Source organism: Cibotium barometz, chromosome 37, assembly GCF_041138505.1.
Source record: "Cibotium barometz isolate CiBa-2024 chromosome 37, ASM4113850v1, whole genome shotgun sequence".
Taxonomy (NCBI): Eukaryota; Viridiplantae; Streptophyta; class Polypodiopsida; order Cyatheales; family Cibotiaceae; genus Cibotium; species Cibotium barometz.
In genome coordinates, this window is record NC_141082.1 from 2751544 (window position 1) to 2766428 (window position 14885).

Genomic DNA, 14885 nt, shown 5'->3' on the forward strand with positions numbered 1-14885 from the left:
GAAGGGGGTCTTACCTCTTAATCCAATTTCAAGATTCAAGGGCAGTGTCTACTCTTTTACAACTCAATCTAGTGTTCAGGAGATGATTACAACAGATTTATCAGCATAAATTCACCAAAAATTACATTAAATCAAGGGTAACCAATTTGTACGGAATGATTGGAGTATCAAACCATCTCCGAATGGCAATCTGAAGTTATAGGGATCTGTATCAGATACCTAATGGTTAATTTGAACCCTCAATTACACCAAAAAATAGTTATTAGCATTGATTAATCACTGATTAATCCTCTGTTTTGTGTGCAAAAAACAGAGTATATGGGGAGTCCAGATCTGAGGCCTTAGAGTTCAAATGAGCTCAAATGCTTTCATCGTTATCAATAGCAATTATTCTAGTAGAGGATTAAGCCAAGAAACACAAGATTTGACCAAACATTGAATGCTTAATCTCTGTTTTACCAAAGTCACCTCTGTAGATTTGATGAAGAGCTTGGATCTCACTGTAGACTTGATCAAATCAAATTTTGACTTCACCAGCTTGTAGAGCACTCTTGAAAACCCCTAGGGCCAAGAGGAATTAGACCCATTTGATCTGGAGCAGTAGAGAATTCAATTTCTCCTCAGAAAAATGACACTTGCAAATCAACAAAAATCGACAGCTCCAGTAGTAGGCGGTTTGCGATTTTGTTTCGATGGGCTAGAGCACTAGTGTTAGCTATGTATACCTAGAAGGGCTTGCCCTAATGTTGCTCCTGGAGGGAGATCAAGCCCCTCCACTGGCTAGGGGTATAGAGGGCTAGTTGAAAATAGTTAAAAAAGTGATTATTTCCTAATCATCTACTAATCTTAATTAGTTAGATAATGGGTTCATAAACTTGATGGATTCTAGGCTAGGCTCTGATACCATGTTAAAATTAGAGCAATGTGATGAGCTATGGTGGATCAAATGCTAGAATCAATATCATTAACAAAGAGATTAGATGATAATTAAGATATGATTAGTGAGCAATTAAGTGATAGGTTAATGTAGGCATGGATAATCAAAAACCTACGAATTCTCATTAGGCCAATGCCTCAATTTATAGAGTTTACATCCAAGCATCCAATCCCATTGATTTCTCCTTGATTCACTCCACCTCTTTTGCTTGATTCTCTCCACCTCTTCCTAGATTATCTCAACACCTCCTAAATCTCCTCATGCTACCCTTTATTCTCTCCCAGTAGATTCTTCTCACCTTTTCACAGGTTCTCTCACATTTACAGATTCTCTTTTACAGCCTCTAGCCAAGGGCTTGTTCCCGCACACACCCTATTCACTTGTATATTTCAACAAGTTATAGGTGGGTTTGGATAGTCTCTGATTTGATGGCCTAGTTGTTGTTGGAAACATTTATTTTCTTTGAGGTGAAGCCTATCAAACTGCCGGGCATACCTAATGATGCTGGCAGTTAGGAGAAAGGTCTTCTCTTAGACCTAAACCTTCATGTCTCTTGGGTTTGATTGAAACTCTATTTTTGGTTACACTTTGGTGGAGGAGGTTTGGAAGCATTTCCTGGAAAAGATCTCTTAGCATAGGTAAAAGATGGCAAGGGTTTTTATGGAGTCCTGATTGGAAAAGCTTTTGCAAAATCTTTGGCCATTTGCTACAACTTTAGAGATTGATGCATGCTTTGCATTCTTGACCAGATGGTCAAGTGGTTCATTAAGATTCCAAACAAATCGATTTAGAAGTGTCGCTTTATCCATTGTTGGAGAGAATCTGAGGAGATTAGCAAAGGCCTGACCAGGTATTCCTTAATGGTTCTTCCTTCTTAGGCTAACTCTAAGAACTCATTCAATTTATCCTCATGAAATCTTAGGGTGGCAAAACATTCGGTGGAGATATTGCTTTATGCTGCTCCATCCTAGCTGATTTTGATCCAAGCCATTACAATCACAATAATTTCCCCATCTCGTTCGAGCTACTCCAATAATCTGTAATTGGGCAAGAGCCAATAATCTTTAATTGGGCAAGAGCCATCTTGCTTCTCTCATTGTACCCGGCTACGTCAAAATACTCATCCATAGAGTCAATCTAAGTTTCCAATGACTCCCCTAGATTCTTCCCCTTACCTTTGAATGGACTAGTTGGGCATTGTGGAGTACCTCTCGACATCATTATCAAGGGATTCCTCGGTAGGTCCAAGGTTACTTCCTAGACGAATATGTTTTTCTTGATAACAGTCAAGAGGACATCATCATATAAATTTAATCGTAAAGTTTGAGCCTTTGCTTTAGAAGGCAAGGAAAATATCTTTCTTAAAAATAAATTTGATAGTAAAGTTTGAGTGCATAGTATAACACTTCTTTCCTTGTAAATAAATTTGATAGTAAAGTTTAAGTGCGGAGTAACCTTTACTTTAGATAAAGCAGGGAAAATATCTTGTTCAACTCAAAAGTTTCTTACATAAACTAAAATTTTAGCCTTGGGGACCAAAATAATATAAAAAAATGGTAAGGGTTTTGATATACAAATTTCACACGGGTAGATATAAACTGATGTGAACAAGTCTAAAAAAATAATGTGAAACAACGATAAGGGTTTTGATATACAAATTTCACACGGGGTAGATATAAACTGACATGAATAAGCCTATAAAGATACTCTCCAAGGGGGTAACAATGTTGTCTAAAATTCTATATTCCTCAACTAAATCTCATCTTTCCATAATCATAGATAAATTTAGATTGGTGGCATAATGTGGTCAATAGCCCAAATGAATTTCTAGGATAAACTTCTCCTTGTTTGATAGATAAACTTCTTTCCATAATCATATATAAATTTAGATTGGTGGCATAATATGGTGATATCCCAAATCAATTTCTAGGATAAACATCTATCTGAATTCCACCTATGGATCCATGTAAAAAGATGTTGATTGGGTTGAGCAAAATAATGTTCTCCACATTTCACATAGTATTTGGCAGCTTTGAGCCGATCATTTGGTCAAGTGCTCAAACACAACATGCATAGCTTCTTACCCTTAGGCAAGAGCTTGGTTTTGAGCCTTTATTGTATTTAATAAAGGAGGACATAAATTTATAAGGAATCCCGGCTCAATGATTCAAGTAATATTGTTTTGTTATTTATGTACAAAGAGAGTCTTGCCAACTCAGACTCTATCTTTCATGGTGCGATAATAGCTACCAAACTTGCCAACTTAGACCCTATCTTTCATTGTGCGATGATAGCTACTAGGCGACATGCCATGATAGACTATTGACTTAGAGATACTCATAAGTACAAGTGAATGCTTGGATAGCATTCACTTGTTCATAACCAAGTTTCCAAGTTTTATTGAGATCCAAATTATGTATCCTTCTTACAGTCATATCCCTTGAAGAGATATTGATGATCTAAGTTATCTTAGCCAAATAAGTTGATGGGGGACTAGAAAAACCTTTTGTATGACTCAAAAGACTGATGTGATGAGACTATTTGAACATAATGGCTCAAATAGATCCCTGATATCTAGTCTTGACCCACTATAGGGTAAAATAGAAAAGGGAAATAGTATCTTATGAATTGGATAATGGCTTAAATAGATCCCTGATATGTAGTATTGGGCCTAGTCTTGACCCACTCTAAGGGAAAATGGAAAATGGAAAACCAAGCCTTAGAAGGTGATTAGCAAATAGCAAATAAAAGGTTCCATCCATACCTTGATCAAAATGGGAGAGATCTTAAGCTTCAACAAGAGTGAAGAATCTCACAAAACAAGAGTGAAGAATCTCATAAAATAAGCATAAGAAAAAGATTCTTCAACAAGAGTGAAGAATCTCACAAAACAAGCTTAAGAAAAAGATTACCTGAACTTAAAAGAGAGCTCCTTTTTATAAGGAAAAATTTAATGCTCTAGTTTCCTTGCCTTCTTTATTCCTTCACATGAGCTCCCTTACTTTCTTCATATGTGCCTTTCCTTGAGCCTTGAGACTCATTTAAGGCTTTTTAAATCAAAGTTTATTTCATCTAAAATTTTCAATGCTCATATTTTTCTTCAAGTTCTAATGTTTATAGGAAATCCTTCTTTTATTTGAATGAGGAAGATGAAGACTTTGGGCAATAACTACAGTGAAGAAGCCAGCTTGGAAGTAAGGTAAGATTTTCATGATCGTTGTTTCTTATTTGTGCTCTTGTTTGTCCTCTTTAGCTGTGACCATGGGAGTTCTGGAGAGAGCTAAAATGGACCATAACAAATAGATCGGTTAGGCAATGGTAGAATATATAATTAATTTTGAAAAGCCTTAGGTCTAAGGTTGAATGATTGTTTGATGCCCTAATGCATAGCAATATGCTTTTTGACTTGGATTTAACATGGTATGTCCTTACTCTTCAACTCAAATTCTTACTGCCCATAAAAGAACTTCCTTCCTTTTCTTCTTTTGACACATATTTTGTAGCACCTCCACCATGCATATTTTTTTTTTTGCATCTAAAGTTGTTTTTTTCTCTTGTTCAAGTAAGAGAAAGGTGGATGAACCATTGATTAGACCCGAGGAAGATCTAAGAGCAAGTGACATCTCCAAGTGGATTTAGTGTCCAAGTGCTACTCTTTAAGCACACCAAAATGGACTATTCATGTTTGGTAATCTTATTGAATAAAAACAAAATAAAGAGGAGAGAGGAAACACGAGTTTGTTCATATCTATCACCCCAAACAAATTAAAGAGTATTTTGTGTGCGATGCAACCTTGTGAGAATTTTGAGATGTTGGATTGTCAATAAAAATAGGTGTTTGGATCTAAGGGGTACTTTTGTAGTTAGACTAAAAAGGCCATATCTCTCTCTCTCTCTCTCTCTCTCTCTCTCAAAATCATATAGGTGTCCAAAACCGTCACCAACACACCTCTTGGGGCTACGACAAACCTACCACGATTCAAAGGACCTGATTCAAAGGACGTGGAGCCTCAAAGGCGAGAAAGAACGTGTTGTGGTGGCAGTCAAGGATGATCGGAGGAAATTACACATTTGTACATGCAAATCTTGCAAATTCTATTATTGACGCGTGAATACATGGGCACACAAGTATATAACCTGAGGTCTTTAACCCAAGAATAATGTTTGTACTATGCTCGTGTATGGCCGTACTAGGTCTAATTCTCTACCTGGGAGCAGGGCTGGAGTTGATCTGTAATCGCTAATGCGCACACACACACACAGAGGGAGAGCCGTTTCTTATTGCCAGTGAGATTCCGCGACGGGAAGAGGAGTTAGAGAGAGAGAGAGAGAGAGAGAGAGAGAGAGAGAGAGAGATGCAGGTGGTGGTCGGAGGAGGAGGAGGTTGTAGCTCCTCGTCTCCCGCGTATCACCACCACTACATATCTGTCTTGTGCAGATGCTCTGTGCACCCGTCCTCATGTCGCTTTCCTGCCCGCATCTCCCGAAGTAAGGCTCGCCTCCTTTTGAAGTGCACAATTAGGGTATTCGTGATCACCTTTTTCTTTGAAATGAAGTGAAGTTAAGACAATTCTTGTTCGGATTTCTCCAACAGAAGCAATGATACCCAACAGGAGCTACACAAGCCATCAGACAAATTGTAACGTGGTTGCATCAAGCGATACAGACGCTGGGTCTCAAAACACGCCTGGAACAGTTATCAGTGATGGCTTATCAATGGAACTACACGAGGGGGGCCACTTGCAAGTTGCAATCAGGGAGGCGAGCCTTGGGGACTATTGGGAGGTTGCAGACACGCATTGTGGTGCTTTCCTCCCAGAATTGGTCTTCCCTATGGATGCAATTCTGCGACTTGACAGGTAGAAGCTCTAGTCTGCGTTCCAAGGATCTTGAATTATTGTAATCTTCTGAAGGCGTTCTAGATTTGTGTTGCCGATGAGGTAAGCTCTTCCTTTTAACCAAGGATTAGCTTCTGCATACAGGGTTCTGGCAATGGTTGGAGGATTGCCATTGCCTAGCGGTTGTCAGAGAAAATGCCTTGTCGCTGTTGGTGGTCACTTGTACAAAGGTCTAGGACATGTCGGCCTTTCAATTCGAGACTTGTTGCTTGGTTGGGAGCCATTTAAGGATGGTGCCACAAATGACTTTCAATTGCAAAGTATATTGGGCATTTTAACAGTGGACACATTAGCAGAGTTTTTACCTAAGCGGATGTCAACGGGCATGCGAAGGTATGCCCCCATTCTGGTTCAGAGCTGTAATTTTTTGATGCTTCCACAAAAAGGACATATTGAGGCCATAGTGCTGCTGATTTTCACTTTCATTGATCAGAACCTGCAAGTTTCAGTGCTGGTTCCAAATTTAGCCCTATTGAATTTGCTGAAAATTTATGTGGCTGATGAGAAAGGGATAACGTATTTGCACTTTACAAGTGTGTGCAAATGGATCTCGAGGCAGGAGCTTGGTTCTTATTGGAAAATTTGTCAAATAGTTCATCTAGTAGAGCCATGAAGTGTTCAGCTATGGATATGTGCTATGAGGGGTCCTCCCGTAGGGCTAGTCAGATATGCACTATGGGAGTTCCTCAAAGCAAGATGGACATTTACTATGGGAGGTATGCATTGAGAGCTGCTATGTTGGAGTTTGCTTGTAGCAAGCTTGACATGTGTTATAGGAGTTACTTGTAAAGCCTTTAATGCTACATTGATAGGTTGTCAATAGTGAGTTTTGATATTTGTTATGGGAGTTGCCAGAAAATGGACATCTACGTTGGAGTATTCTTGTAGATATTGGACATTTATGCTAAGGTTTTCTTGTAGTTGTTGGACATTTACTACGTTGGAGTTTAGCTGCAGCAAGCAACTTATGGAGCAAGTACCTGAGCTAGTGTGTGGGAAATAGCCTACGTTGAAGCCAGGGAAAGTAGAGTTATGAAGACTTGATCCCGAGTTGGATAAGTTTGTTTCTAAGTTGAAATAGAAGGCCTATTTAAATTGAACAAGGAGGCACTTGTTCACCACCAGAGAGCAAAATAAAATTGAAATCATGGCTTTTGAGGATTGGGAGGTACCCTGCTGAGTGTGGTGGAACTTGTGAACTTGGCAGTTAGTTCGCTCAACTTAGAATGCAAAATCCAAATTTTCTTGAATTCCTTGGTCCAAGTGGAGCCGGTGTGAATGCTAACGGATACTGTCCACACCTTTGAGGTGGGTGGAGTGGCAGCAGAGTAGTTGAGGATAATTGCAAGGCGTTTTGAGGGAGCAGGTAATTTTCATAGGGGCCAAATGGCTTGCTTAGGTATCACCTCCATCCTATAGCCGATCATTTAATGTTTGCAGTGTTCAAATGGACAGTGGATGAGAGGGATGCATTCTTCTATCTTAAGGAAGCTATCGTAAGTAGATTGGTATTATCTTCCAGACTTACAGGAAGCCTTTCAGTGTGGAGTGTGATGCATGTGGGAATTGTCTTGGGGCTGTCCTTAATCAAGAGGGACATGTTGAAGGAGATAGCACAGGCTGAAGCATAAAAAGTAAACATATGAAAGAGTGCAAAGGAGATTGAGAGAGTTGGACAAGACCACCTTTTATAACAATAGTAAAGCTTTACAATGGCAATGGCCAGCACCTGAGTGTTGAACTATGTGCAAGGGAAGTGGATGAAGGAGTGAATAATGGGGAACTCCTTATATAGTGGAGTAGAGACCTTGCCGACTGCCTCTAGGGCTGGCCGACTGCCCTGGACAAATAATTAGGAGAAAATCCAGTAAGATCCCAGATAAATAGTAAAGCCCCAAAACATTGAGATGCACAATTCTAACACCCCCTCTGCAGCTCATGGTGTGCAAGAGTCGGAAGAAGATAAGTCGATGAAGATGCAACCATGGAACCTCCAGCACCGCAAATATTGGAATCACGTCGGAGAGAGCATCCACCAACCTGTATCCTCGAAACAAGATGCCACCGTGAACACCAAGGAACTTTGCTTGGCCACGAATTCTCACACAAGTGTGCAGTGAACTCCAAAAATAGATGATGATTTGTTGGACACACCGTGCCCATAATCCCCAACAGTGGACGGAACACATCACGTCCCAAAAGCCTCGAACAATGAACATGGAATAGATCCAGTTCATAATCTCTGCTGTACCAAAGATAACCATGTCTTGCCAGACGTCTAATGCTTGGAACTCCGAATCACGGTCCCCATGCACCAGTAGGTGGAGTTGTAATCACTCGCCTCTCCCGCCTACAAGCCTCTTTTGGTTGGAAGCACATGGGGAAAAACTGCATGTGTACTAGAGAAGCACACCATCTGGGACCGGTTTCCTGAGCCGGAAGCACTCTGGGAGTCCTAGAAGTGGTACTAGAATCTGTATCACTATCCTGTGTCGTGACTTTGTCTTTTCTCGAGATGAATCCTTGCCCTTGCCCTTGGTCTTGTCCTTCTTCTTGGACAAACAATCCTTGGATAGATGTCCTCTTTTCCCGCAAGAGAAGCAGCGACTCCGACCTTTGTTTTGAACTGAGGAAAGTGCCTGGTCAGAACTGTTGACTGACACCTTCAACTTACCCTGTGAGATGAGAATGGACTCCTCCTCCCAAAGTAGGGAGCTAAGATCATCAAAATCCAACTGAGTGGATGCGACCTGGCACCGCAAAGATCGAGAAATCACATCATACTCCGGAGGAAGCTCGGTGAGGATAAGAGCAGCCAGCTGAGAAGAGGACAAAGTAGCACCCATAGCGAGTAACTGGTCATGGATAACCTTGGCCTTCATGAGAAAAGATTGCATGGAATTGTTTTCAGGAAATAACAAGCCGTAGAGTTACCCGTGAAGGGTAACTGCCCTCATCGATGAATCTCGTGCAAAGAGATCTTCCAATTTTGACCATACTTGATGAGCACTAGTGAGAGTTTGCATTGCCGGTGAGACCTCCTCGGTGATGGTCCGCACAAGCACAGAATGCGCCTTCGAGTCCTGATTCTCCTAGTCTTGTAATTCCACAACAAATTCATTCTCCTGATCTTGAGTCCACCGCCTAGAGTTTTGAGGATGCTCGGGCTTCCTTTCAGTGCCCTGAACAATGTCCCACAAACCCTTGTCGATGAACTACACCCGCATCTGAAGCTTCCAATGAGCGTAGTTGGGTCCTTTCAACTTGTCATCCTTGTTCGTAAGGGGGGAGCCATATCCACAGCAGCTAAGAACAAATCTTAGCTCTCAAACACTTCTCTCAAGTGCTTTCCAACGAAGTGAGGCACCAGGAACAATCAGCCCCCTCTTAAACCGTAGAGAGAAAGAGGCAGGACAACAGCAAAACAGTCCAAGATCCCCCGGGAACCTCCTATCGGAAGGACAAGGACTCGTGGAGGAAGAAGACAATGCAAGGCCACTTGTTTGGCAGCATCATGACATGAGCAAGAAACACACCACCAACAGATGCTGTAGTAGAAAATGCAGCCAAAACACTTCAAAACCTGCCTGTGAAGAGCAAAACACAGCCTGTAGGGCTGGCTGACATCAACCAAACGAGGGCTGGACCAGAAACGCAGCTACTAAATGGGACTGATCTGCAGCCGGAAAAGGTACGGAAGCAAAACGCACAGCAAAGTGGGCAGATATGTAGAGTTTGGAGCAGCCTGGACCTAATTCATAATTCAATGCGCTTTTTTTGAAAAAGTGGCTTGTTCTAGCTTAGAGTAGGGTTTGTTGTTTTAACTTAGAGTAGGCCTTGTTTAGTCTTTTCTTTCTCGCTCTAGCTTAATATAGACTTAGTTTGGTTCTTTCCTATGTTTTGTGATTGTTTGTTGTTATACTTTAGAGCAGACTTCGAGTGCTAGTCTCTATCATGGCTGAGAATGCCCATCACCTCCGGAGAGTGATAGAAACTCGGTTCGCTGGTTTTATAAAGCATGTTCTTTTGGACTAACCTTATACAAACCTGCACCTACTCTTGGGCACTGATGACGTGAATAAGGATGTCATAGCTTATTGTCCACGCTATGCATGATAGAGTTGATGAACCTACACTTCATGTTCGGATAGACATTGGAGTTAATGGTTGCACTTTTGAGTCGAAGTCTTTTTTAAAGTTTAGCTTAATGTTTGGTTTTGGCTCTTAGTGCTTTAGGTCTAGAGTTTACAGTTCTCTGTTTTGCTATTTTGTTTTTTGTTTTGATTTGTTTTTTTTTTGGGGGTTATTTTTTTATATTTTGTTTTGTTTTGTTTTGTTTTGTTTTGTTTGTTTGTTTGTTTGTTTGTTTTCTGTTTTGTGTTGTTTTTTGGTTAATGTCTTAATTAAAAGTCTTCATTTGATATTTTCTTTTGATTTCCTCTCCTTCGTAGCTAGGTTTGTTTATTTATTTTAGATCTTTCAAATGCTTTGATTTTGTCTTTGTCCTTCTTTACTATTATTTCTTTCTCAAATCTCTATATTCGTAAGTTCAGATTTTTTGACCTTATGAAGGTATATAATTCAGTCGCTTAGCAGACATGCAAATCTTTTGATTTTCGTCTGAGTGGTGACGAGCTGTTGTTCTTCAAAGTTATATATCTTGGGAGGGCGTGCATGTTAGAAGTCATCTCCTGTCTATTTTTATACACCAGGGCCTTTGTTGTGGGTGTGCCCGCCCTTATGAGGTGTTTTCTCATTTTTCCCCACTCTCCCGTATTTTTTCCCATTTTTTTCCTTTTTTTCTGTGGCATGGGAGGCAGTCTAGTAGTGGCAGGAGGACCTTGAACCTGGCCGACTGCATTTGTGGAGATTTTGGAAGTGGCCGACTGCACTGCATGAGTCGTGGACTTCTCTGATGCTGGCCAACCCACTCTGTTGCTGAGCCGACTGTGGATTTTCAGTCGTGGAGGTGTTTTGTGTCCTGTCGGCTGTCCTACAGCAGGTTGACTGCTGATGGGGGGCCATATAATAAGGCCCCCAGTCCCTTGTCATTTTTTGTATTATCCCCGGGATCTTCTTGTGTATATAGAACAGAGTTACACGCCTCTATCTCTCTCTCTCTCTTGTGCTGTGATTTTCTGCACTGTGTTTTGCTTGTGTTCCCAGATCTTGTCATCATCTCCGCTGCGTATTCCGACATGGTATCAGAGCCTAGGCTCTAGATAGTTCTTGGGATTTGTGTGAGCAAGAGGGGGATTGTTGTGTTGCTGATTGGTGGACCGTACGGGACTGTTCGGGAAGAGGAGAAGCAAGAGGACGGTGGTCTGATTTGCTAGACAGCCACTTGCAAGTGTGAGTTCTTCTTTGTTCCCACCCACCCACATCTAGTTAGCTCAGCTCGTGGCTCGATGAAGACTGCCAAGACTTGTGGGCTTGCCCACGACTGTCAAGGTTGGGAGGTGAAGCTAACTAGGTTGACGTACCGACCAATCTCCTCCTCGCGACGTCCCATACCGCCACGAAGCTGTCCTCGCGGGCCTCGAGATTGCTGTTGGCCTCGGCTGCATAAAGCAGGTGCACGTCTGCACTAGATCCAGGCTCCAAGACCATAGAGCTCTCACAAACTTGCGAGACTCTCTATATCTCAATAACTAACCTTGGCCACCCTTTTATAGGCTCTTGGCCGGTCATCGGGCGTCCACACTTGGGCGCCCGCCCGTCCATACTTGGGTTCCCGCCCGTTAGTATATCCCTGACTCAGCTCGTCAATCAGCCTACCTAGCTCCAAGCTTCCCCAAGCCTCGAAACTAGTCTTGCGTGCGTGTAGCACATGGTAGATACACACTGTGCACATGACATTTCCACAGAAGAAAGCTGAAGCATCTATCGTCGAAGTTTGGCCTGAAAGATGGCCACACAACAAAAGTAGCATGGGATTTTATTCATCAAAGTGACTTATCATATTTATAAGTCAGTGTTTTCACATATCATTAAAGACGCCTACTTAAAACTTGGGAGTACAAACAAGCCAAAAAAAGCACAAAAGTTAATATTTTGGGCTCAAACTTGGAGTACAAGCCAAGAAAAAGCATAAAGTTGATATTTTGGGCCGGCCAGGTTATTTTTGGCAAAAAGGGGAAAAGCACTTCAATTATAGGCTGATCGACTTTATAAAAGCTGTAAGAGGCTCCTCTTTTGCATCATCAGCAGCAAGTGCCCTTTTTCCCCTCGCCGGCAGCAGTTCTTCTTCTTTGCGCTGGCCGTACATGTGATGTGGGTGTCTGTTTGCTGGCCGTACAACACTCCTCTCTCTCTCTCTCTCTCTACGCTGGTCAGCAGCCATACAGCTCTCTTTCTCTCTCTTGTGCTGGTCGTACAAGGTACAGCAGCCATACAGTTCATCTCCCTCTTTGCGCAGGCCGTATAGTGGTTGTACAGGCTCACACGTGTGAAAACCCAAGGCCGGTTTGTGGGTTGTTTTTTTGGGACTGTTTTGGAGGAATCTGGGGCTGATTTAAGAGCTCTTTTGGGGCTGATTTGGCATGGAGTTTGGGACTGTTTTTGGCTCCATAACGGGCTCTTTTATGGGCAGATTATGGGACTGTTTTGAGACAGTTTTTCGGTTGGCTTTTGGTGCTGTGTTTGTATATTGGCATTGGATAATTATCTGGGCAAGATTTGTGCTGATGCTTTGTGGAAAATCTGGTGTTGTATGCACCTGCACCTTGGTATCTTGTAAAAGCTTCTATGTGAATAAAGAAGTTCCTACGGGGGGCCAGCTATTCTGGGTCAGTGCGGTGTTATTGTATTATTTATGGTTCTTCCGCTGTGTTATCATCCTCTGTCTGGTATTTGAAGTGTTGGTCTATCGTCACTCTGGGATTCCTCTACTTGTGACATGTGGTGGTGTCATTGTGCAATGGTTCATTTTCAGCATTGTCTTTGTCTTGTGTTGTTTTTATTTTCATAAGTTGTTAATTATGTACGAGACAATGGCCAAGTAGTGCTCACACGATTGGGTGAACACCACCATACAAAATAATTTGAGTATGATCTAATTTGTAGATGGTAAATCTTAAGTTTTAAACATAACCACATTATTCACCTTTACTTTCATATTTAGACAAAGTTATGAGGATTGCCTTTTGATCACATAAGTATTTCTTAAAAGAAATGTTGGCTCAGTGTATGTTTGGTGCATGGATTGATTTTTGATTTCATGTTACAGGGCTGGAATAGCCTACATTTCCAATGTAGCTGTCCGGCAAAGAGCAAGAAGAAAGGGTGTTGCTAAAAGATTAGTGCAAGAAGCAGAGGTAATAGCATCACACTGGGGCTGTCGTTCTATAGCTCTACATTGTGACAGAAACAATCCAGGTGCTTTAGCTCTCTATTTAGGGGCTGGTTATAAGACTGTCAAAGCTCCTCTTGGTGCAAAATGGCCACAACCAAAGGCTGTTTCTGGTTCAGAGTTTTGCTTGATGATTAAATACTTGGGATCAGGGTAAGTTTCTACTTGCCTAGGCTTGAAAGAGTCCCGCGTGTGTATGATTTTCTTAAAAAATTATGGACATGCTGTATAGGTCATTTATGAGCTCATGAAACGATATTAGAATTTGCATATAACAGTCCAGTTGTAAGTGAAAGGACCATATTTTACATGATTGTTAGTAACACCGGCCCAAAAGAATCACCTTCTTGATGTTACCATCAATACTAGCCCCCTGGCATTGTGTTTATATCTTGTACCTATACACGTTCTTACAAATTAACCCATGTTTAAGAAGCAACATCACAATGCAGCTTATAAGTTATTAGCACTGTTCATCTAATTGTAATTGTGATCTTGCCTGTGCCCCTGCCACAGGTAGCGCTGCCAACATGCTTATCATTCACTACTACTGACATATGGAGAAAGGGGAACAGATCAAGGTGAAGGTGCCTGACACGAAAGCCATGCAATGCAAGTTAAATTCATACAGGCTTCAGTGGGCTCAACAAGCGAAACCAGCAGCAGTTATGCAATGAAATGTGGTTGAAATTACCAAATGAGCATAGGATAAAGGTCAAAAGTGGGCAATGAATAGTCATTGAACTTGCAATTAGTTTGTCCTTCAGAAAAATAACTCACTTATAAAAAGGAACTCCTAGTCCTCATTTGGGCATTCAGTCTGTTCGCACCCTATGTCCTTGCTAGTGGGGGGACTCTCCAAGAGGGGTTCACAAGAAGCTGTTGCAATTATTATTGCAGTTTGTACAAGCTAGTAAAAAAATTATATGCTGCTGTACAGCTGCTAATGTGCATTTATCTTAGCAAAATAGATATGCTCTAGGTTAGTTAGGTCTTTTCGGTATTTGTTGTATTTCCAGTGAAGTTTTGTCTTTCAATGCTTGAGAGTGTGCTCTCTTAAAACACACAGTTTTACATGGATAGGTCTTTTAGATATTTGTTTTTTCAAGATCTTTAAACAGCAAGGCTGAAAACCTACAGGCAGATGAATAAAGATGTGCAGGGTACATATAAACAATGCAAACATGATTTTTTTTTTTCCTACTTTCTGGAAGTCTAGTCAGACCAGCGATCCAGATCTGGGATTTTTAAATCGACTATCCGGATCACAAAAAATTGGAACAATCCCGAACTTGCAATAATCCAAAATAGGAACGATCTAGGAGTTGGATTGATGATCTTAAACAGACAGCAATCTAGATTTTTGATCGCATGATCCAAAATTGGGATCGATGACCCCTAGGAATAACATGGGTCTTGGAGTAGAAATGCCACTGATTGTTGTTGGAATTGGAGTAGGCAGGCAACACGGCCCCGCCCCGTTCAGATCTCATTGGAATCCACGAATAATCGTGGGGTTGTGAACCTTACTGTGTGTACATACCCTCTAGTAGGACCTTACCATTTTTCTACATGGGATTAATCATTCAAGGGTCATGAGTTGACAATAACATTATTGCCAACACCCTCCCTTGACCTCAGCTCTCAACGTACAATAGAACCTCTCTGTTCCAACGAGCCATGGTTCTTCTCTCAACCA

General features: G+C 41.4%; 1 protein-coding gene across 1 annotated transcript; it reads left to right on the forward strand.

Moving 5' to 3' along the window:
- Positions 1-4975: 4975 nt before the first annotated feature.
- On the forward strand, positions 4976-14250 carry LOC147616842 (Acyl-CoA N-acyltransferases (NAT) superfamily protein). The gene is made up of 5 exons (XM_086776479.1): positions 4976-5425; positions 5532-5796; positions 5920-6168; positions 13064-13339; positions 13703-14250. Exons 1-5 carry the CDS (start codon positions 5293-5295, stop codon positions 13704-13706), a joined length of 927 nt encoding a protein of 308 aa, XP_086632605.1. The 5' UTR covers positions 4976-5292; the 3' UTR covers positions 13707-14250.
- The last annotated feature ends 635 nt before the right edge of the window (positions 14251-14885 follow it).

Coding starts and splice junctions, on each gene's coding strand:
- LOC147616842 (XM_086776479.1), top strand. CDS start 5,293: ATGCAGGTGGTGGTCGGAGGAGGAGGAGGTTGTAGCTCCTCGTCTCCC. Junction 5,426..5,531: donor TCCTGCCCGCATCTCCCGAA/GTAAGGCTCGCC, acceptor TTTCTCCAACAG/AAGCAATGATACCCAACAGG. Junction 5,797..5,919: donor GCAATTCTGCGACTTGACAG/GTAGAAGCTCTA, acceptor TTCTGCATACAG/GGTTCTGGCAATGGTTGGAG.